Genomic DNA, 22,816 nt, shown 5'->3' with positions numbered 1-22,816 from the left:
GAGCCTGTACTCTAGTAACAAACAGCTGTTTGGATCACCAGATGTTCCAGTAGTTTGAACTTCCAGTCTGGCAGTTTCTGTGTTTCCAACAGAAACTGAAGACCAGATGTTTAATTCTTCTGAACAGCCTGAAAACCCTCTGACAGCATCCTGTTTCTGCAGATGTCAGTCTGATGTCAGAGGTTTCAGTTTAGAAGATTTAAAATATTTTGTCTCTCAGCGGTGCCCCGGCTCTCCTTCCTCCTCTCGAGCATGCTTGTGTAACTATTTCTGTGGCTTCACATTTCCCAACACATGATGGTGAAACGTTTGTCCTGTTAATGCTCCAACTGAAAGAGGAAGTGAATTACAGGCTCTGACCTCTGAATGTTGTCATTCTTTTGTTTTCTTCCTCAAACTGTCTGTTCAGTGGTGTTAGGTAAGCTCTGAGATTTCTATCGCAACACGTGAACCTTCTTCATGTTCGGGTCTGACACTGCAGCTTTACAAACATCAAAGTCGTCATCTGAAGGTAATTACTTTTCAGTGCCAAAAGAATTAGAAGCAGTGAAGACAGCACAGCACTGTGATGGTTATGTTTCCTTTATCTTAAGGTTTCCATCACTGTGAGTTCAGAACAGGTGGCTTTTATACTCAAAGTGAGTCTGGATGTCAGGTAGAGGAGAGTAAACAGAGACTTTTTGGATCTGAATGAACATTTAAATAAGTTAACAAGCTATGTCCTGACGCTTGGAGTGGTCAGAAACAGCACACTTCCTTTTAGAGATTTAATTCAAATATTTGAGGTAATTTTTCATGATATTGAGATACACTGATCACCAGATTAGGTGACCTTAAAAGTATAATTCCAGATGACTGATTTGTTAGCTCTTTGTTCCTGTATGTTCTCTGGCCAGTTACTGCAGGTCTTCTTTTTGCATCAGTGTGAATACTTACTGACACATATCAGTGTGAGGGATGCTAAGCTCAGTGTGAAACACAAATCATCCTCTATGAATGCTTAAAAGCAGGTCTTAAGTGTTGCTTTAAGTATTTCAGACATTTCTATACCTTTTATGCCTAAAATAATAAAAACCCCAGCGATTTTCTACTTGTGCAATTAGAATAAAGTGAAAATGTAAACACTGAAACTACAAACAGCACACGATCACACATGACCTGTGTGACCCCAGCTGAGATCTGAATGAACAACAAGAATCCAAAGTTTACTCAGTTTATTTCTTTATAAAATCGTCTTGTTTTTCTGCTGAAGACGAAATATTTGAAAGGAATAAAAAGGAAAAAGAGGATTCAATTAAACTTTCATCAGAGAGAACCAGCCAAGAAATAACAGCTGTGATATAATATTGCTTTGGCGCTGAAGTTGATCGGTACTGGTCTCTGACTGGTTCTGGACTCGTTTCTGCTGTTACTGACTGGCGGCGTTGCTGACGTCCACCTTCAGGTCCTTCGAGACGAGTCCGGAGGTGACCGGGTGCATCCCCGCTCGATGAGCCAGAAACACTCGAAGAGCTTCATCACGAAACTTCTCAAAGTTAAACACCTCCCTGAAGATGAAGCACAGCCACAATGATTAAAACAGCAGAAACACAGTAAGAGAATCAGTGCTGCCTCCTAGCAGACACACCTCGGGTATCAATTTCAAAACCCTACATCACCGTGTTCTCAAGTTATCAGATTAACACGATTTTCAGAAAACTTGCTCTGACCTTGAGATTGAGGTCAGTCAGATTCAAACTTATCCAAGATTTTTAGTAGAAACTTATGGTCCAATTTGAAAACCCTAGATAACCTTCTTCAGTTATTGCATTGCAAGAGTTTTAGAAAACTTGACCTCTGACCTTGGCAATAAGGCCAAGGTCAGTCAGCTTGATCTCGTCTGAGAATTTTAGTAGATACAGCTATGGGACCAATTTGAAACTCTTATGTCATCTTGTTCTCGAGTTATCACACTCACAAACTTAGGTGTTCATGCCACGTCCCCGGGAGGGTGACGATAATACCTCATAAGTCTTTAAAGTGGAAGGGTAAAAATGGTAAAGGCACAGTAAAAACACAGAAGAAACAATAGAACAAACGGTAAAAACAAACATGAAGGTCAGTGATGTGGAGTTTTGTTCTAGTGAAACTACTGTTGAAGTGTAAGGACCTGAAGAGTGGTCGTGTAAACTTCATCCTGCCCTGGTCGGTCGCCATCTTCAGCGCTAGTGGAACCGCTTCCTCCCACCTGGACCTGACGCACAGCCTCAGCCACCTGGAGGGAGCACAGCCAATCACCAAGAGGCTTTAAGGAGGGGAAGGTTTTAAAATGAAAGTCCCATTTATACCTGCTGAAAGACTCACCTGAAGCGGATCTCTGCATTCATATAGGCGTTGAGATCGTAAATCTCCTGCATCTTCTTCACGTGAGTCAGAGGGAGCGGATCCTGAAGGAAGGAACAGGTGAGTGAACGGAAGTGGACTGTAGGGAGTTAATGTGGAGTGTGGTTACCTCTTGCAGTAGCAGTGACAGGAACTCGATGACCTGGTGGGATGACAGAGTCTTCACATCGGACCGCTTGAAGCTGTTCAGGTCCTGGTCTTTAGCCTGAACGGGGACAGAGGATGGAGCTTTGAGCCTGAACATAAAATCACTCAAGAGTCCTCACCAGATTCAGGTCTCACCTGGAGCCACTTCTGACTGAGAGCGTTGCAGGCGTCAGCCATCGTGGTATCGTATCTGAAACAACAGCCAATCAGGACAAAGGAATCAGATTGTTTTTAGAAATCAGAGACCAGATGGAAGTCTGAGTACTTACTGAGGTTTAACAGGAGGCATCCCAGGTGTGAACATCCAGGCGTTCCAGTCCACCTTGTTCAGGATGTCCACCTGAGACACAAAAACTCATCTCAAGGCTCCATCTTGACCTTTGAACCCACCTATCTATCACATCTGGAGTTTCTGCCTGATCACCCTGTAAATATTTGTCTTTTCTTGTAACAATCTGACCTCTGACCAAAACCTGCCAAGCTGATGTTCCTTCCCTCCAGTCACTGTAACTCTGCCTGACTGTCCAGTTGTTCCTCACCTTGTCCTTGAAGTAGGCAAACAGGTAGTTTTTCCACTCCTCTGTGGTGACGCTGCTGTAGGCAAACCGCTGGATGTACGACTTCACAAAGCCCATGAACACCTCTGAGCAAAACAGATCAACAGGTGTGTCAGCAACTGAACAGGAAAGAGGTGAGTGTGCAGGAGTGTGCAGGTGTTACCTGGCCCTCCCAGCTGCTCCTCCAGGTAATACAGCAGAGCAAAGCCCTTCTCGTACGGCACGGAGGAGAAGGCATCGTCAGGACTGACGTCCTGCAGGCTGGGCACCAGGTTGGTCAGAGGGTTGTTGGCTCCAAAGGTGTTCACCTGAGATATGATGAGCACAGGTGAGTGGAAGGAAAACGTGCCTCATGTCAGACTGTGGATGTGACACAGGTGAAGGTGTATAATGTTTGAGTTCTCACCGAGTCCTGCAGGTCCTTCCAGCCTCCGATGGCTTTGAACTGCCTGAACTGTTCGCTCTCCAAACACCTGCCGATCATCCTCTCCAGGTAGACCGTGTGACCCTCGTTCAGCCTGAAGGTACAAACATGCTGACGTCAAATAATGACGTAATAATAAGCATCTTGTTGGAGCCGACAGTGGAAAATGCAATGTCTGGTTGCCTAGGTAATCCTTTACAGTACTTCCCACCACTTTGTGTGTCAATCAGCTGTAACAGTTGTCTGAATTTTTCCTTGTGAAAACCAAAGTAAATCAAAGATTTTCAAAAGGACGGTCTCAGCGAGCTATCGGGTCAGCCAATACGTTGCATCACCTGACCCTCAAACGCTGGTATTTCTTAATGATTTCTGCTTTTGTGAAGTCGAACCCTGGATGATTTTCGTTCAGCTAACCTCAGAGTGAATCTTTCCAGGTAAACCAACCCCACCATGAGTTGATCCCATTTCAGAGAACCCATAAGTTCCACAAAGTGTCTGTCCCAAAGCTGTGACTTCACTCTGAAAACCTACACAGTGCCTGGACACCTGAGCAAATGTGGGCCTGTTCTGTTGCATCGGGTTTTGTGACTTAGAGCATGTCTCAAAACTGGTTTTAAGATTTTATCTTCTGAGGCGTCCATGGGTTCTCTACACGTCTCTGCAAACACCTGAGACCCTTGAGCTGAGCTCCACCTGTTTGTTTGTTTACCAGAAATGCTCCCAGGTCTTGTTGGTCACCAGGTTTCCAGTCCAACTGTGAGAGATCTCGTGGGCAATCACCTGTAGGACACATGCACAGTCACAGACAGGAATGGAAGGTAATTTAATTATAATGCATGATCACATGGTGAGGTGGGAAGAGTCTTGTACTCACACCAGACAGAGATTTGTCTCCAGCCTGAAAACAGACAGGAAATAGCTGATCAGAACTAACAGTCTCATGACACTGACACATCATGAACAACCTGATTGGCCCCCTGTTTGTACGTACCAGCAAGGTGGGCGTGGCAAAGGTCAGACATGGGTTCTCCATGCCGCCGTAGGGGAAAGATGGAGGGAGAACCAGGACGTCATACTGACCCCAAACATACGGTCCAGCCAGTTCCTCAGCTGTCTTCAGCATGGCTTCGGTCTGAAAGACAAGGAACACCCGAACATCACTCCAGCTTCTCTATGTCCTGCATGTTCTACATTTTTTTGTGTTCTCATGTTGTACATGTTTGTATGTTTTACATGTTCTCATATTTTCATGTTTGTATGTTCTCATGTTCTGTGTCTTCTTTCCATTGTTTGCGTGGCCTCAGTGTGTCTGTGGTTCTCACCTCGGAGAACTCAAACGCTGCTTTGTCCACAAACTCTTTCTCCGACCAGACTCTGGTCCTTGGCCCGATCTCCCTGCCAACCAATCAGAGCACAGAGTTAAGTTTACCTGCTGAAGCTGATGCTGTGACATCAGAAGAGGTAAGACAATCTGTACCTGCTTTCCAGAGCTCCAGCCACAATGGCTATCAGGTAGGAAGGCATAGGCACCTGAGATCAGAGGTCAAACAGAGGACAGTCACGCCTGAGGCCTGGTGATGATGATGTCAGGTGATGAAGAGAAGAAAGAGACTCCCCCTACCGTCTGCCTGAACCTGTAGATGATCCGACCACTATCCTGAGGATCGACTTCCTGTCCATCTCTCACTGCACTCATCACCGCCACCAGGTCCTTAGGGACAGACACCTGAGGGACAGGTACCCACACACAAGTACACACCTGAGAGACTAATATCAGGCTCTGGGCACTGAGGTGATGCTATGAATGTTGTTCAGGTGTTTTTTTTAACAATTATTAATAATTTTAATAATCAATAATATGTCAGTGGTGTTTGTTTACCTGAGCATAGTAGGTGTGCTTGATGGATGGGGTGTCCTGACAGGGGATCATGCTCCTGCAGTGATGAGCCTGTAAGACAGCACAGAGGGCACCAAGGCTATTAGCTGCATGTTGTGTTCAGGGGTGGTCTGTACAGAGGACGCTCTGCAGCAGACTGAGGCTTTAAACTTTACAAAGCAGTGAAATCAGTTTGAAGAAGGTAGAAAACGAGAATAACAGGGAAGTAGTTTGTTAATGGTTGCAGTTTCACAAAGTTTCAACAGTTCACAGAAAAACCACAAAAAGTGAAACTTTTCTTTCTGTTGAAGGTTTTCGTATGCAGCGTTTCAGGTGTAATCAACCAAAAATATGTTTACCGTAAACTTCAGTTTAAAACTTTTATTTTAACCTTTTATAACTTAAAAAAGGTTTCAAAAGAGAAAAAAATCTAGAATTTCTCTGAATTCAAATTTAAACATGAAAATTTTAATCATTTATATTGGATATAGCTCAGGTGAGGGTAAATGGCTCACCTGGCACTGGCTGAACAGGTAGGGGTGCTTTTTCCCGGCAGTTTGCTCAGGCGTGAGCCACTGCAGTGCTGTTGCTGATGGAGACGTCTCATAGGTCACCTCCACGATCACATGTTGCCCTCTGATTGGACAGCAGACGTTAGAATTTAATTAGAAAAGACAGGCCATAAGGACAGAGAGAGTGGAGGGCGGAGTCACCTGGAGAGGTCAAAGGGCAGCGTGATCTCCAATGGGGTCCCCTTGAAGCTGTGTTTGGGCCCTAGGCTGAAGCGTGCCGGCTGCCCATTGGCCGTCACCGACACCACGCTCAGGTCACTGCTGTCCAAAGTCTGTGGTACAGAAAACCCCAGTTACCGAGCTGCTGTGTCAGCACCTGAACCTGCTGATAAATATTCACCTGTCCTACCTGCACAAAGGTCACCTTACACACTCTGTCTTAAAGTTGAGCCACGTCACACCAGAGTCCATTCAAAGAAAAACTTATTTTACTTGTGTGTCTATCTGTCTGCCTTATGGACAGGTGAGGGTTAACCTCTTAAGCAACCATGCACCCAAAGATGGGTGCAAAAGGGAGGGGATTACAGAGGTAGAAAGACAGAAAACCACTGGGGGCTTAATGTTACATTTACCTTTCTACAGGCGACCGTCTTGCAGCTGCAGAATCAAACCTGAGCTATGAAAACTGTTAAAAACAAATAAGTGAAAAGTCTGCTCTCCTGCACACCTGTTTTACTAAACTTCAGTCTACGGCTTCAGCTGACTGGTGTCACGCCAAACTCCATCCAGAAAAGAGCCATTTTAAGTTTTTATGCTCTGAATATATTTACAGAACTGATTCAAAATTTGAAATCTGACACTCACGGGTGAGAGTCGATGGTGAAGTAACAAAGCGCAAGAATAACCACAGACAGTGAACTGAACCACAGTTTCCAGTAGGGGTGCAGGCTTCTGTGGAATTTAAAGAACTTAGCCTGGACACACCTGTTCTATCTGAAAGATACTCACCTGTCACAGTTTTTCCAAAACAACAGGTTAAAGTTAACGAGTTTGTTTTAATAAAGCAGTTATTAAACCCGATCAGTCCCGAAGCTCGAGGATGTCACACAGCGTCACAATTTAAATGCGACGTGAATAAAGATCAATAATTAAGTAAAAATGTAAGTAAAAATGATTTATATCACAGTTAGAGTTTTAAAGATCGTAAATATGTGAAGCTTCAGTTTGTGAAATCACGTTTTAAAACTTTAAAACAGTAAGGTTAGTTTATTAAAGCTGAGTGACAAACTGTTTTTATAAGTCTGTAAAAACGCCTTAACACCAGACTCCATTTAAAAACAGCTGGAATTAAGGTACCGGTACTCCCCGAGGTTAAAGTTAATCATCAGGCACACCTTAACGCTTGCACGGTGCCGGATCACAGAGGAACACCCGAGGAACCGTCAGTGTGACCCGGCTCGTTACTTCTTCGTGCTCGCCTCTAAGCACGCACTCCCCTTAAATCCAGCGGATTTTAGTTGGACTCTGGTGAGCACTAAAGGTTCAGTTAGATCGAGGCTAACCCCCCGCGTCCCGTTGACGTTACCAGCGTAGAGAATCGGTCCTCCAGCGCCTCCACAGTCAGCGCCACCCTCCCTCTGACTACGTGCCTGTCGAAGTCCAGGTGCAGGTGCAGGTTCAGGTGCTTGGTGACGCACCTGGTGAACGAGGAAAAGGAGCACGGGTCAGACATGACGTTCAGTCCGGTTACAGCTGAGAGACTGGAGAGCCGAGCTGAGCGCGGCCGGTAATCTACCGGAACACGCTGCGCACGCATCCGGCCTTTTCACAATAAAAGTAATAAGTTACAGAAAGCAGTGATTTGTTCATAATAAGAGATCAAACTTGTGTGGATGTATTTGTTGGGGTAACAGGCAGTAAAAATCAGTAGAAACTAGTAAAATAAATAAATAAAAGCCGGCAGCCTTTGATTTTCTCCAGCAGCGGTGTGTGTGGGTTCATTCTCTCTTGTCCAACAGGGGGAGCTCTCTCCGGCTTCTGCCCGCTGATGGTGATGGAGGCTCGGATGGTGATGCGCAGAGCTGCTGCCGTTTTGGTCCGGTCGTGATGGACCCATTTGACGGTCCCGGTTCTCCCCGACACGAGGAGCAGGAGGAGGCGGGGCGCGCGGAAAGCCGCAGCCGGTGGGCCCGCTTCTCCTCCTGGTTGGAGTGCGCGTGCGTCGTTACGTTCGACTTGGAGCTCGGACAAGCAATTGAGGTACGTTAGCCTGGCATCGCTAGCATAGCTAGTGATCGATATGATGAATGATCACTGATGATCGGAGGTTTGATGAGTAATTTCAGTTGAAAAACAGCCGCTCCTCTGTCTGTACCAAACTCCATTTAAACCCCCCGAATTCTTTGTTCACATGTGACCTGTGGAGAAACGCACCTGAACAGGTAAACACCAGGCTGAAAACATTCTCGTCTCGCAGCTTTCATTCAATCAGCGTAAAAATCTGACCGCTCGGTGTTCGCCTTGTCCTGCCTGTACCTGGTGTTGCTCCGTTTATGGTGGAGGTAAATAAAGATGAATGCTGTGTTAAAATGTGAATACTCTGTAAAGGACAGGTGGTAATGACTGAGACACTGAATGGAGGAGACAGTTAAGGATCCGTGGAAGGCAGCAGAAGTAAAATCAGCAGGATTCTGGGTTTGGTGGTGGGACTCAAGGAGTTGTGTCTGTGGATTAAAGACAGCTATGTTGGCCTAGAAGCACCAATCCGTGTTTTAAAAAACGCATTGTTTTCTCATTATTATTCTGATAGATTTTGTAATATAATACAAATAATAACAATATCAGACTGCTCTTGAGCTCATCATAGAACCAATCGATTACCTGAAGTGTTTCAAATATTATAGACTATACTTTTTGTGCAACTGCTTATCAGAAGATTGTGGATAACGAAGGGCGATATGCAAGTTTAATTAATCCTCTCTTGCTATCTCAGATCGGAAAAACTTAAAAACGTCAGAATTTTCTGCAGATTCTGAAATATTTCCCCTGTGTTTACTTTCAGCTGGTTTATCCTCAAGATGTGAAGCTGACAGAGAAAGAGGTAAATATCTTCAGCTTCCTGATCACCTGTAAGTGTTGTTGATTACACTTTCACTGATTCTGTTTCGTGTTGACAGAAAACCAGTATCTGCTACCTGTCCTTCCCCGACTCGTACTCAGGTAAGCTGAGGTAATGCTAATTAATACTGCAGGTGTCAGAGGTTGGAGGTCAGAGGTCACGTGGGCTGTCTGTTATTTCCCAGGGTGCCTTGGGGACACTCAGTTTAGCTTCCGCTTCCGTCAGTCTGTCGGTCGCCGAACATCAAGGCTCAGAGACGACCTTTACAACCGTGACGCTCCCGTCACACTGCAGGTGAGACTCACCTGGTTCCTAAATGGCTGATTGCTTCAGCCTCACAGGTGCGTAACATTTCTGTTCTGTCTGTCAGAGAGAAACGGCGCATTTCTTCGGTTACGTCTACTTCAGACAAGTGAAGGACGCCTCTGTGAAGAGGGGCTACTTCCAGAAGGTCACCAAACACATCTGTGTTCACCTGTATTCACCTGCTCACAGGTGGTCATGATGGTGATAGTCATTTGACTCTGTGTTTCAGTCCCTGGTGCTGGTGTCAAGGTTGCCATACACTCACCTGTTCCACTCGCTGATGCAGACCATTGCACCTGAGTTCTTTGAGAAGCATGAGCCCTGCCTTGAAGCAGGTAATCACATCATGCTTGGATCATATCTGGGAGGCAATCAGGTTTCAGAATGGCCCTTAACGTGTTTTTCCTCTGCTCATCCCCGTAGTTTGTAACGAGATCGACCAATGGCCTTCACCTGTACCTGGGCAGACCCTCAACCTGCCCGTAATGGGCGTTATCTTACAGGTGAGGAGAGAAGTGGCCTGGCTCACAGGTGACAGAAGGGATGTGGTTTACAGGTGTTTGTGTGTCTCATGTTTCAGGTGAGGATTCCTTCTAAATTCGACAAACCTGGGGGAAGTCCGGTGCGACAGACGGCTAAAGAGGTGAGGTCTTGTTGCTTTGATCTTGTTAATAATGTTTATTCTTGTTGTTGTTGTTGTTAATAAAGTTTTTTGTATGCATGCTCAGAACCTGCTGCCGGTGCCGACCCTCCTGCCCACCATCCACGAGCTGGACCTGTTTAAGTCAGTACTCGTTAAGGTGTTCTATGTTTCTCAAGTGTAGGTGTGCTCTCTGATTGGTTAATCTCAGTCTCACCTGTGTCCTGCTCAGGTGTTTCCAGTCCATTCTAATCCACCTGCAGATGCTCTGGGAACTTACCTTGCTCGGGGAGCCGCTTGTCGTTATGGCTCCATCTCCCACCGTTTCTTCGGAAACAGTCCTGGCTCTCATCAGGTAACTGAGGGGTCACAACGAGCCCCCAGCATCCAATCAGAGTATGGTGTTTCTGTTGTTACCATGATAACGATGTGTGTCCACAGCTCCATCAGCCCTCTGAAGTTCTGCTGCGACTTCCGACCCTATTTCACCATCCATGACAGCGAGTTCAGGGAGTACACCACCAGGACGCAGGCGCCGTGAGTCATGCTCACCTGGAGCCTGAACACACCTGTGCTGTAAACACACCCTTGGGACACTTAAAGCCTAAGTTTAGGAAAGCGGTCGACAGATGTTCCAGCCTCACGTGTGATTACCTGTTTCTTCTTCTCTTGTTCAGACCAAGCGTCGTGCTGGGCGTCACCAACCCGTTCTTCATCAAGACGTTTCAGAGCTGGCCTCACATCGTCCGGCTGGGAGAGGTCAAGATGGCAGGTACGCCGTATTCCTCCTCTTCCTGCGTGTTCACTGTGAGCTTCCTGTTTCTGTGAAGTGCCATGGCTGTCAGGCGTGTGCTGTTCAGATCGTCTTCGCCGTTCTTGTTGTGACCTTTTTAATCACGTATGCGTGCTGTCTCTGATGTCTTCCAGGTGATTTACCGAAGCAGGTGAAGGTGAAGAAACTTTCTAAGCTGAAAACGCTTGACACCAAACCAGGTAAGCCGGTGGGGGCGTGTTTGTACCTGAGCTCAGGTAGATGTCTGTCATGCTGAAGGTTTGTTTTGGCAGGAATCTACACGGCTTACAAGACGTTTCTGCACAAGGACAAGATCCTGATCAAGAGGCTGCTGAAGGTGAGCACACCTGAGCACACCGCACACACAGGTAATGCAGAGTGTCGCTGACTGACTGTTTACCTGCAGGGGATCCAAAGGAAGCGGCCGTCGGAGGTGCAGAGCGCCATCCTGAGGCGACACCTGTTGGAGCTCACGCAGAGTTTCATTATCCCCCTGGTAAGTAGTTGCGCAATCAGCTCGCATTGCCTGTACTTTATGATGTAAGCATAACTTGTCCAATCACAGAGCAGTTCTCAGTAAGCAGCGTGTTTTGTCTAATAGGAACGCTACATGGCGAGTCTGATGCCCCTGCAGAGATCCGTTACACCCTGGAAGGTAAACAGGAAATGAGTGGTGGTGATGAGGTCACAGTGCTGTCTTGTGTTACACATTTCCTGTTTCCGTTCAGACTCCGCCTCAGATCCGCCCCTTCAGTCAGGACGAGTTCCTGTCCACATTGGACCATGCGGGCCCGCAGCTCACCTCTCTGCTTAGAGGTGATTGGATAGGACTGTACAGGTGAGCCTCACGGGTGTGAGTGATCCAGGTGTTTTCTGTCTTCCTGTCTTTAAGTTTCTACTTCCTGTTTCCATCTCAGGAAGTTCTTCAGGTCTCCAAACTTTGACGGCTGGTACCGTCACCGCCACCGAGAGATGACACAGAAGCTAGAGAGTCTCCACCTGGAGGTCATCTGCGATGCGGTAAGTTATCTGAGCGAAAATGCTCGACCATCAGCCAGCTGTGCAGCCCCTAATCCAGGTGTGTCCTCTGCAGGACCTGCTGGGATGGACCAAAGACAAGTCTGAGGTGGAGGTTGTGGATCTGATTCTGAAGCTCAGAGAGAAGCTGGTGAGTTCCAACAGGAAGTTTGTTAGACAGGAAAAAAGTGTCATGTAAAATTGTGTTACAGATAAAAAGCTTAGGATAAAAATTAATTTGAAGAAGTAAAACTTAAAACTGCAGGTGAAAAAGATTTTAGTTACCTGAGAGTTAAATCAAAAGTGAGATGGTTTGATAGTTTGAAGCTGGACTTGACAATGCGTTCACTGACCATGGACGCTAAAGCGTTCACTAACGCTGGGACGTCTGCCTGTAATAAAAGTTCATGTTTGGGGTAAAATCCATCATATTTGTGATGGAGATGATGCTGCCCTGGGCCACAGAGGAGACTGGGGGAAAAATATTTTCTGGTTTCTTGTTTTAAAGCTTAGAGATGAAACTTTGTTATGAAAATGAAGCTATGATAATAATTCAGGATCCTTATCTGGGTTTAATCCAAAGTGAGGTGGTGGCCTGCAACTAGGATCGTTTGCTTCTTCTTTGTTGGTTTCATGTCAAAAGTCTAGTTTTTGAGGACAGGAAGTGTGTGTGGCTTTTCAGATTAAAGCTCGACGTCAGCAGCTGCAGCTCAGAGACGGTGTGATGGACAAACTCGACTCTTTCATCTCCTCCATCATCAGCTCGCTGCCTGCCGACCTGCAGATTGTGCTCGGCACAGGCGCGTCACCGTGACGACAGCTAACCCCACAGCCAGGACGCACGCTTGTGTTCATCAGCATCTTCACACTCCACAGAAAAACCAACATCGGCTCAAATCTTCAGTTTTTGGAATATTTAAATTTTATTTAAACTTTATTACCTGTCTCCATCGAGCTGCTGCTCTGGTGTTTTGGTTTCTCTGACGGTGGAATCAGGCTGTTCGTGTTTCACAGAAGTCGTATTTTTCTATCATCTCCACAAACGGAATGTAACACTAAGAATGAAGCTCCACTTTCTGTTTGTTTGTAAACCTTTATTTTGAAATTAAAGTCTGAGCACTTCCTGTCCTCTGACTTTTATTCATGTTTGTTTTATTTTAATGTCCTCCAGGATTCAGACTGAACAGAAAGGCTTTAAGTTTCCTCTCATGTCATGGTGAAATGTAACTTCTTGTGGTCTGACGGCGTCATCATAAGCCTTTGATCTTCATGCTGCTGCTCTTTAATGCTTCAGTTTCAGACCTCGAGAAGGAAACCTCCTGATTCTTTCTCTTTCCTTATTTATTTTATATAAAAATAATTAAGGCTCCACATCTGAACGTCTGAGTGAAGATCAGTGCAAACACATTTATGAACATTTCTGTCTTTGTTCTGTGCACCTGAAGGCAGTGTTTGTAGATGTGGACAGATGTTAGAGAAGCTCAGTGGTGAAGTATTTGATCAGTGTGACGTGTGTATGTCTGTCAGAAACATGAAATAAAACAAAGCTTCAGGCTTCAAAAACACCTTTACCTGTAATCTGACATAGGTGTGTTCACTGTTCCTCACAAATCAACTTTTTCCATCGTGTACAGTTTGCACTCTACCTGTTAAGTGAATTTAGCTTCACCTTTTCAGACCAGAGCCAATCAGAGGCTGGTAAAAGCAGGAACTGCAGCTGTAGACAGGTGATCTCACCTGAAGAGGCTGGACCAGGCAAATCGTATTTAGAGTTGTGTCATCATCAAGGCACTTCACTGACGCTCAGACACAGATTGAAGCAGGAAAAATATTTTAATCTGAATCAAAAATATACATCAGCTGATTGACCAGCGAAGGTCACATGTTAACGTGTTTGTAGTGTTTGAAGTCACAAGACGCTCAGAGAGCAGCAAACCGTCAGAGAAACACCAGGAAGATGAAAAACACAATGCCCTCAAGCGCAGCACAAAGCCATGCCTTCAATGGCTCAGATGTCCAGGTGTTCTTCCTGCAGGTGAGTGTTTTCTTCCTCAGGTGCTCTACCTGCGTCCCACCCACCAGGTGCTGCCCTGCAGCCTCGTGACATCCTGCTTCTCCTGTGGGCTGAAATGCAGGATGGTGAGGATGGCAGTGAGCGTCTGCTGGCGCCCGTTGGCGTCCTGCAGCGTCAGAAACCGGTACACAATGTTCTTCAGGTACTCCATGTTGGCGCCCTCGCGGCTTTGGTCCCGGATCAGTTTTTCGAGGCGGTCCCGCAGGGCTGCCACCTCCTCATCATGGCGCTCGGCGTTTGTAATGAGTTGTGCCTGCAGCTGGCGCGTGTCCTCCTCCAGCTGGTTCTTCTGCCGCCGCAGTGCACCCACCTCCACCTCCTTACGTGCGAGCTGCTCAGCATACAGCAGCAGTGTTGACTCATTGGGTGTGGCCTGCCGCAGTGCCTGGCTGATCGCGTCGGTCTCTGTGTCAGGGCCATTCTCTTTAGGGTCAGCGGGTGTGTTATGAGCACGATTGGACCAGCTGAGTGTGGCGGCAGCGGCCCGCAGCCTCTCCAGCTCGCGGTCCTTCTCATCCAGCAACGCCATAGTGCGCTCACGCTGCTTGTGAAGCTCCGCCTCCAGTTGCAACAATTCATCACGGTGGAGTGCCTCCAGACGCTCCGCCTCCTGCCGGTGTGCCTGCTGCAGCGACACCGCCTGCTGCTGGCGCTCATCAAGCTGCTGGCGGTGGCAGACCTCGGCCTCGTCACTCTGCATGCGGAGGTTTATGTACTTCTCACGCAGCTCAGCAAGCTGGTCGCGCACTTCCTCCAGCTCCCGTGCCTGGCAGCCATCTTTGGCGTTCTTGTTCTTCAGAACCACTTGCGCTCGCACCTTGTAGCGCTCAAACTCATCCCTGAGCTGCCGCAGCTCCTGCTGATAGGCGAGAGCCGCCGCCGCCGCATCTGCACCCGGCTCCACCTCCAGGTCCTGGATGTTCTGGTCGGGGTTCCTCTGAGCCGCAAGGAGCAGCAACTTCTTCACCTTCTGCAGCTTCTCCCGCAGCGCCCCCACATCCAGTTGCTCGTCTGGCCCGAGGTCAGAGGTCACCCTGCTCGAGGCGGCGATGGCGAGTGTTTTGTTCTCCGTGTCAAGCTGCAGCACACGATCGCGGAGTCTCTGCGCTGCCTGCTGGTCACGCTGCCTCGCCTTCTCACACGAGCCCAGCAGCTCCGACAGCTCCGATACACGCTGCTCCAGGACCGCCACCCGAGCCTCTGCCGACTGAGCACGCTCACGAGCGCGCTCTTCTGCATCGCACACCTGCAACACGAACACAGACATGACCTCACTTCCTGTTCTAGTTTACATGGTCTGTTAGAGCTTAAACTGTTTAATGTGGTTAAACCAGGTTCACTGGGACCTGTTTGATTGGGACTTTGTTTGGACCTGGTTCTGGGCTCACCTTGCGGGTCTCGAGCTGGACCTGCTCCTGGACCTGGTTCTTCAGCTTGTTCAATTCTTGCTGCAGCTCGTCCACTCTGGGGTCGGGTATTCGTTGCTCCTCCTCGACAGCCTGCAGCCTCCGCCTCAGCTCGTCTCTCTCTTCCTTGACTTGGTGCAGGAGAGCCTCGGACTCCGTCCCCCGGTCCACGGCCTGTGATGTTACAAGCAGGGCGGTGCTGGCATCCTGGAGGTGGAGCTCAGCATCCTGCCGGAGGTCTCGCTCGGCCTGCAGGAGCCTCTGTAGCTCGCGGAGCTGCTGAGCGTGGTCCCCCTGCTCCTGCTCGCGCTCGTGCTGCTGCGTAATGATGCGAGCGCGACTTTCAGCAAGCTGCTGCTGCAGGTTGTGCAGTTCCGCCTCGTGCTGTGTTGTCACGGAGACCAGATGTTCCTGCAGCTCTTCAACTTCCTGTTTCAGCTGCCGCTTGTCAGCCTGGAAGCTTGCTTCCATTCGCGACTTCTCCTGTGTCACCGTGGCCAGTGAGCTTGTGAGCGTGCTCAGTTGGCTCTTCAACTGGGCGACTCTGCGGTCTGCCTCCATGCTGGGAGGGGGTGTAGCCTGCTGCTGCTCTGTCCCCACGCTGCCACTCTCAGAGCTGCCATCGGGTTCAGATCCCTGCAGAACAAACATGGAGTCAGAGAATAAGACATGACATCATCAGAGCGTTATGGCGATGGTGATGTCATCAAGTTCTAACTGTGTTCTGGTGATTTAAGTTCAGTTGTCAAAGGAACATACCACCAGCCTTCCTCCCAGTTCTGCCTGGTCCTCCTCGCTCTGGTCGCCTCTCGTAGTCTCACTGGCCATGTCCAGAGACGCCGCCGTGTCCACGCTGTCCTCGCTGTGCAGCGAGCAGCCATCCTCGGTAAGCTCCTGTGTTGCGATGGTCGAACCCTTCTGGGTCAGGTCCAGGTCCTGGGTCACGCTTAGAACCTTAAGGCTGGCCTCCAGTGCCTCTTTCTCCTTCAGGAGGCTCTTGTAGGCCCGGACCACATCCCTAAAGCGGGTCTGGTACTGGATCAGCTGCTTCTTCTGGGACTCCACCGTATCCAGCAGCTCCTTCCTGCTCGGACCGCCACCAAAGCTCATCCCGAACTTCTCCATGACCTCGTCCAGGTCTGACCAGGTCTGTCCAGGTGAGCCTCTGATCACAGACACCAGAACATGAACAGAACCTTAGCATTGACTTCCTGTTAGAGGGGAAACGGAGAACAGCTGTTCAGAGCACTCATCGATCAATTATCGATGGATGGTTTCTGCGAAGCTGAAACTTTGTGCTGGAACACAAAAGAAGAAGGAGGAGGAAAACAGTTTCTCACCTCTTTCTGTTTCTCAGTGTTTGTTTCTCCCTCTGATTGATTTTTCCGCCGCTTTGATCGTCTCTCCTCACACTGCGCCGACAAACCGGTTCGATCCGGTCCGTCACAGTTGGTCAATAATCGACCTAATCGATGAGTAAAATCCGACTCAAAGCTTCATCTGTCAACAGCCGCCATGTTGGATCGAACCGGAAGGGACTGAGACGGAGGAGGCGGGAGTTTACTACTTTGTTCACGGACGTCAGGAAAATGCAAAATAGGATGATTTTTATTTTTTTTTTAGCTGATTTAAATTAAAAACTCACTGATTTAAATTAAATAAACAGCCAAACACAACCAATAAAGCAGATATATATATTTACCATTAATATGTTTAACATTTCTGAAAGCAATACAGTATTTTGAATTGATTGTTTATTGGGAGAAAACATTTTTTTTCTTATTTTGTACAAATTTTAGAAGATAAGATAACCTTTATTAGTCCCACACGTGGGAAATTTGTTGAACTATGATTAACAAAAAAACAAAATAATAGATTAAAAATAATCTTATTAGAACTTAATTTTAACTTTGTTGGTTGATCATTGATTGAAAATATTTTCATGATTCTGTGTATTAAATTCTGCTCCTCCGTTCTTCAATAGAAAACGCTTTATTATTCTACACACATATGTTTTTAGCACTGTCACACAATCAGTACGTGTGTATTTCACTTTGTTATGTTCTGTTGTATAATGACGTGACCATAGTGACATATATACATATAAATTAAACGTATTAATATAAATGGCTGTCCCGGAGCCGAAAGTGTTCCTCGCAGCTCATGAACTTCACTTCATGCGCAGAGCTCGAATGTACGGTGTTTGAGCGAACAGTGAACGCCGCGGTGTTTGCTATGCTGTTAATAAAGTTTTTTTTTTAAGCGCAGCAGTGACGTCATTTGTTCCGCGTTGGCCTGGACGTGGCACCGAGAGGAGCTGCGCCCTCAGTTCGCTCTGCTCCGCGCCTTCTCGGCTCCATTCCGCTGCTGCTCCCGGATCTCCGGCTCTACCCGCTGTCAGTGTGTGACCTGCCACCTCCTCCTCTCCGCAGCCATGGGCCTCACAATCTCGTCGCTGTTCTCCAGACTGTTCGGGAAGAAACAGATGAGGATCCTGATGGGTAAGCGGGGGCTAGGCTAACGAGCTAACCGGCCGGGCTCCGGGGCGGCTGCAAGCGGCTCCGCGGGCTCACCAGCACCACACACCGACTCATTTTTACCAGGAACCCGCTCGCCGAGTCCTGCGGACCGCGGGCCCGATCTTCCCGTGCAGGGAGAAGCAAAAGTCCGGCTCGGAGAAGCAAGAGGCTGTTAGCTCGGAGCTAACGGAAGGAAGCAGGCTGAAAACAGTCCGTTAAACCTAGTTAAATTGGGGTCTAGACGGGGGTTAAACTGGGGTTAAAATGTTTTAATCTGGGGTTAAGCTTAAAACTGTACCGGTGTCATTTTATTAAGTCCATAAAAAACATTAAACCCGGTTTGATCTGAGCTTTAAACCAGCAGCTGGACTCTGATCTAAGTTTAAGTAATCTCAGATTAGTCTTTATTCACTGTATGAGGTTTAAGTAATCTCGGGTTAAACTTGAACCACTGTGAAACATTTAATTAATGTGGGATTAATCTTTGATGTGTGTTTCAGTCGGTTTGGACGCTGCTGGAAAAACTACGATCCTCTACAAACTGAAGCTCGGAGAGATCGTCACCACCATCCCCACCATCGGTACGTCATCAGGACTCAGGGACAAGATGAGGTCATGTGATCAATAATCAGCCGGCTGTGTAGTCAGGTGGTTTAAACATATTGATCAGATCTGATCGGTTTCAGTGTGGATTCGCCAGGTGTGCTTGCACTTGCACAATTTCCTTTAAACTTCTCATTTCAAATTAAAAGTCTGCGTCTACAGGTCAAGTGACCTTTTAGAATAAGAGTCACCTGTTAGTTTGAATAAATAAAGTACCAAAACAAGAAACACAAATGATGAAAGTGCAGACAAACACACACGATGGTGAAAACAAACGGTTAAAGCAGGTAAATACAAACTAAACTTATACACACCACCAACGTTTACACAGCTGTAGATATGTAACCATTAAAACTACAATCATGGAGAACTGAAACAAACTTTTATAGACCTCCTCTGTGCAGGTATTTCAGTGCTACTGCTTCACTCTAACATTATATACTGTTACAGTCACTGTTGTACTGTGATATTTACTGTTGGTTCTCAGCGGGCTGATGGGATGTGTAGTTTCCTGTCAGTGATTCCATTTCCTGTGACTTGGAATGTTTGAAGGTCGTTAAAAGTTTTTCTTTATAATTTGACAAAGAGTCACCTGTTCACAACTCTGTGTGTGTGTGGTTGTGTGTTCAGGCTTTAACGTGGAGACAGTCGAATACAAGAACATCTGCTTCACAGTTTGGGATGTTGGCGGTCAGGACAAGATCAGACCTCTGTGGCGACACTACTTCCAGAACACACAGGTACAGAAGCGGAACTCTCAGGTGCAGGCAGGTGTGGGGCTTTTCTCTCTCTGAGGAACGAGACGTTCAGGTTGATCTGCTTCAGTTATGTTTACGTGGACATACATGAGAGGTTTTCTTCTGTGACCCCTCACTGATCTGATCTGTTGTGAGATATTCATCTATAGTAAAATCCTCATTTATATCCTCTATCTCATCATATCTTTATATCCATACATTCTTTAGCAGTAAGTCACATAGAATAGAATAGCATAATTTATCAGAACAGTGAGTGCATATTTGAATGAAGTTGCAGTGGATTTGCTGTCCATTGAAATAATTCTATACAAATAAATCTAAAAGTATAAAATACATTGAAGAATGTCAAACATGTGTACGAATAGAAGTGACATTTATGTGTATATGCATGTTAATAAAAGAAATGAGTTATTGAACAGTCTACAAAGTCAAACATGAGACCTGCGCAGGTTATCCTAACACGGCTGCGTTCCCCCTCAGAAACACCTGAGGAGCTTATTTTAGATCCCTGACTCTGCAGCACGACAAACACAGCACAGACTTTCACTGGGCAGGATCCATTAGTCACTGTATTGATGTATTAATTGTATCGATGACTGATGTATTGATCACAGGGTCTGATCTTCGTGGTGGACAGTAATGACAGGGAGCGAGTCGCCGAGTCGGCGGAGGAGCTCTCTAAGATGGTCAGTCCCTTTGTTCACTTTACAGTTATGCATCATTAGACTCATGATTGTCATGGAAACCACTGACTGTATGTCACATGACTCTGTGCAGGTCCAGGAGGACGAGCTGAAGGACGCGGTACTTCTAGTGTTCGCCAACAAACAGGATCTCCCGAACGCCATGGGTGTCAGCGAGCTCACCGATAAGCTGGGTCTGCACAGCCTGCGCAGCAGAACCGTAAGGATCAATAACCCACCCGCACTGATCAGTACTACAGACTCAGTTCTGTTTCTCATGTTTCCCTCCATGGTTTATTGACTGACGATCTAAGTTCTCAGCTTTTTTTCTTGCTCAGTTCTGTAATTGTGAAATCAATAATCAGTCAATCAGTATACAAAACGGGAGACAGTGGGGTGACCTCAAATGAGCCCGCAGCATTGTTCTAGTGGTAGCGCTCTGAGCACATCAGCCAACCCCATATCGCGACAAAGCTTCATGTTGAAGCTGCAGTAATCTGCACTACCAGCAGGGGGAAATTATATATTTAAAGCCATGTGGGTAGTGAGCAAAAATAATTCCATTAATCATCAGAATCGATTAAGTTAGGTGGCTGATATGGATGTACATGTAAAGTGTTGATAATGTCTTTGTAATCGCGAGTATTTTCATGTTGGCTTGAAATAAAATATCTCCCTCTGTTGGTAATCTGTGATGTCAGTGCCAGTGGGCGGAACCCTTGGGTTTTAATTTTACAGTTGCATCCTAATTGGTTGTTAGAAAATCCACTCAGGGGTCTTGATGTCACTGTCACAAACTCATGGAGCTAAATCTGTTTAGACAGGTAAACTCACTTGTGTGTGCTCCCTGTACCTGCCTGCTCACCGATGCTGATCTGTGTGTGTTTCAGTGGCACGTGCAGGCCACCTGTGCGACGCAGGGCACAGGTCTGTACGAGGGACTGGACTGGCTGTCCAATGAGCTGTCGAAGCGTTAGACCACCTGACAGGAAGTAGAAAGCAGACTGATTTCAGCCGCTGATGTCACCGTGTACAGATGAGGAAGAGGAGGAGGAGGAGCGTGTCATCGCTCCATGTTTCTTTTTTTTTTTTCTTCTTCTTCTTTTTTTTTTTTTTTTTTTTTAAATTATACCTGTGTGTCTGTAGGAGGAAGTGATGTCATGGACTCTGAGCTCACCTTGATTTCCCATCATCCTCTTCTTCTGTTCTTCAGGTGTTTGTTAGATCTTCTTTCTTTTAATCCGCATGTTTTAACTCAGATTCATGTGACAGGGGGAGGGGCGGGGCTTATGGCAAGTGACAGTCACCTGGGCATTGGGGGCGGGAATTATGACAGGTGATGGTCACCTGGTCGTGTGAAGACTCATTCCATAGAGCCAAGTATGGCAGCCTCGTCATTCCTTATCAAAGTGAAGGAGAAACTGAGACCATGATGCAATAAAGGTTTTTTTTCTTCTCACCTGTGTGTTCTGCTTTCTGTTTGAGAAACTTTATTCAGCGTTAACGGCCCGATGAGATGTTTACATAGGCCTGAAGATCTCTTGCTGACCTTTGATCCACCAATCACATATTGGATTTAACTTTATGGGCTACTGGACTGATTTACTAAGTGCGGAAAATGATTGAGACTGTGTATCTCCGGGATGTTCTGTTTATATTTATTTATCATTTAAATATGAAGATGCAGCTGCTTCACTTAAGTAAAAAAAACAAAAATCAGCTGCGAGTGGGACGGCTCAAAGACCAAGAGGAAGGAGAACCGCAGGCCTGCAAACCAAAATAATCCAGTGTGAGCACTTTAGCATTAAGTGTGCTGCTAGAGACGTGAGGCAATCTGACCGTTCATGAAGAACGTTTGTCACAGCCTGTTGTCATTTATGTGACCGCCATAAAACAACAGAACACAGCAAAGTAAGCTAGGTGTTTTGTAGTCCATCGGACATCCGGCATCACGTCATTAAGTAGAGTCGACTGTGAGGCGGTCTTCACAGGTTAGGCTGTCCTAATCACCTCAGTGAGGTGAAGGAAAATGGGTCAGGAATAGGAGACAGGAGGAACCTTTGGAATGCCCCCCTGGTCTTGGTGTCTGAAGAGCACCTGGATTAAAATGGAGGCGGAGCTCAGACTTCTACTGTCAAGTCCAAAAAGTTTTGTTTAACCCTTCTGCCCTCCTTGGGCATCTTTGTGCATTTCATTCTTTTCAACTTTTTTTTTTTGATTTGCCAATCGATGTGTCTATGTTATAGCTTGTGGCATGAACTTTTGCAGGAAATGTTGGGTCAAATTTTTTTATAATCAAGCATTTTTAACTCTCACATGTCATCCATACTTTTAATGCATTGTAAACCTTTTTGACATCTTTGTGTCCAAATGTACACGGAGAAAATCTGCCATAAAATCCTCATACAGCAATAATTTTTCTGCTTTTTTTTTCATAAATCACTAAATCAACATAAGCCTTTTTCAAAATGATCAAATGTTAAATTATTTTCAGGACTTTAACCCTTTAAATGCCAGTTTAAACAGCTGAATATTTTTGAAAAAAACTCACAAAACTAAATATTTTCCATATGATAAATAGTATGGGGATGGGACGTGTTAAAGATCAGCAACAAAATCAATTTGATTGCATTAGTATTTTTTGTGTAGTGTGTGCGTGTATCTGAGAGTGTGTGTAAATCTGTAAACATGCACTAATAATTTGGGGGTGAATAAAGGTCATCTTGGAGCAGGGATGGGCAACTCCAGGACTCGAGGGCCGGTGTCCTGCAGGTTTTAGACATCACCCTGGGTCAACACACCTGAATCAAATGATTACTTCATTACCAGCCTCTGTAGAACTTCAAGACATGTTGAGCAGGTAATTTAGCCATTTGAATCAGCTGTGTTGGATCAAGGACACATCTAAAACCTGCAGGACACCGGCCCTCAAGCCCTGGAGTTGCCCACCCCTGTCTTGTAGAGATGTATCTTTGCAGAGGGTCTTCAGGATAAATATGGC

At 46.5% G+C, this 22,816-nt stretch overlaps 4 protein-coding genes across 6 annotated transcripts; 2 read left to right on the top strand and 2 right to left on the bottom strand.

Annotated features, from left to right (window-relative positions):
• Positions 1-1,204: 1,204 nt before the first annotated feature.
• lta4h (leukotriene A4 hydrolase) lies at positions 1,205-7,729 on the bottom strand. The gene is made up of 19 exons (XM_085251364.1): positions 7,484-7,729; positions 6,100-6,230; positions 5,902-6,022; positions 5,390-5,458; positions 5,132-5,236; positions 4,988-5,040; positions 4,833-4,905; positions 4,502-4,642; positions 4,385-4,408; positions 4,220-4,290; positions 3,493-3,604; positions 3,250-3,394; positions 3,069-3,172; positions 2,799-2,869; positions 2,665-2,719; positions 2,492-2,587; positions 2,344-2,426; positions 2,150-2,254; positions 1,205-1,547 (listed from the first exon to the last, which is right to left on the bottom strand). The coding sequence occupies exons 1-19, from the start codon at positions 7,712-7,714 to the stop codon at positions 1,409-1,411; spliced, it is 1,929 nt and encodes a 642-aa protein (XP_085107490.1). The 5' UTR covers positions 7,715-7,729; the 3' UTR covers positions 1,205-1,408.
• A 159-nt stretch (positions 7,730-7,888) lies between these two features.
• On the top strand, positions 7,889-12,898 carry dennd6b (DENN/MADD domain containing 6B). Of its 2 annotated transcripts, none has more exons than XM_085251365.1 (20): positions 7,889-8,157; positions 8,960-8,998; positions 9,075-9,117; positions 9,201-9,310; positions 9,387-9,467; positions 9,552-9,657; positions 9,746-9,825; positions 9,903-9,965; positions 10,051-10,106; positions 10,195-10,317; positions 10,404-10,499; positions 10,640-10,734; positions 10,890-10,955; positions 11,028-11,092; positions 11,162-11,251; positions 11,357-11,410; positions 11,484-11,593; positions 11,673-11,775; positions 11,849-11,923; positions 12,455-12,898. In XM_085251365.1, exons 1-20 carry the CDS (start codon positions 8,005-8,007, stop codon positions 12,584-12,586), a joined length of 1,740 nt encoding a protein of 579 aa, XP_085107491.1. In that variant the 5' UTR covers positions 7,889-8,004; the 3' UTR covers positions 12,587-12,898. The 2 variants fall into 2 exon arrangements, with proteins under 2 accessions (XP_085107491.1, XP_085107492.1); XM_085251366.1 differs by having other exon boundaries at positions 8,015-8,459.
• Positions 12,899-13,592: 694 nt separating this feature from the next.
• gcc1 (GRIP and coiled-coil domain containing 1) lies at positions 13,593-16,781 on the bottom strand. 2 transcript variants are annotated; one of them, XM_085251350.1, is made up of 4 exons: positions 16,593-16,781; positions 16,012-16,463; positions 15,235-15,888; positions 13,593-15,092 (listed from the first exon to the last, which is right to left on the bottom strand). In XM_085251350.1, the coding sequence occupies exons 2-4, from the start codon at positions 16,375-16,377 to the stop codon at positions 13,833-13,835; spliced, it is 2,280 nt and encodes a 759-aa protein (XP_085107476.1). In that variant the 5' UTR covers positions 16,378-16,463; positions 16,593-16,781; the 3' UTR covers positions 13,593-13,832. The 2 variants fall into 2 exon arrangements, with proteins under 2 accessions (XP_085107476.1, XP_085107477.1); XM_085251351.1 differs by having other exon boundaries at positions 16,012-16,417.
• Positions 16,782-17,526: 745 nt separating this feature from the next.
• LOC146555287 (ADP-ribosylation factor 4) lies at positions 17,527-21,274 on the top strand. Its single transcript, XM_085251384.1, has 6 exons — positions 17,527-17,753; positions 18,272-18,352; positions 19,005-19,114; positions 19,747-19,818; positions 19,910-20,035; positions 20,706-21,274. Exons 1-6 carry the CDS (start codon positions 17,687-17,689, stop codon positions 20,790-20,792), a joined length of 543 nt encoding a protein of 180 aa, XP_085107510.1. The 5' UTR covers positions 17,527-17,686; the 3' UTR covers positions 20,793-21,274.
• Positions 21,275-22,816: the final 1,542 nt, after the last annotated feature.

Source organism: Mchenga conophoros, linkage group LG17, assembly GCF_057382185.1.
Source record: "Mchenga conophoros isolate Kocher_MC1m ecotype Shallow Benthic linkage group LG17, M_conophoros_male_GT1.1, whole genome shotgun sequence".
Classification (NCBI taxonomy): Eukaryota; Metazoa; Chordata; class Actinopteri; order Cichliformes; family Cichlidae; genus Mchenga; species Mchenga conophoros.
The sequence above is the reverse complement of the archived record's forward strand: the minus strand, read 5'-3'. Positions and strand labels throughout refer to the sequence as shown.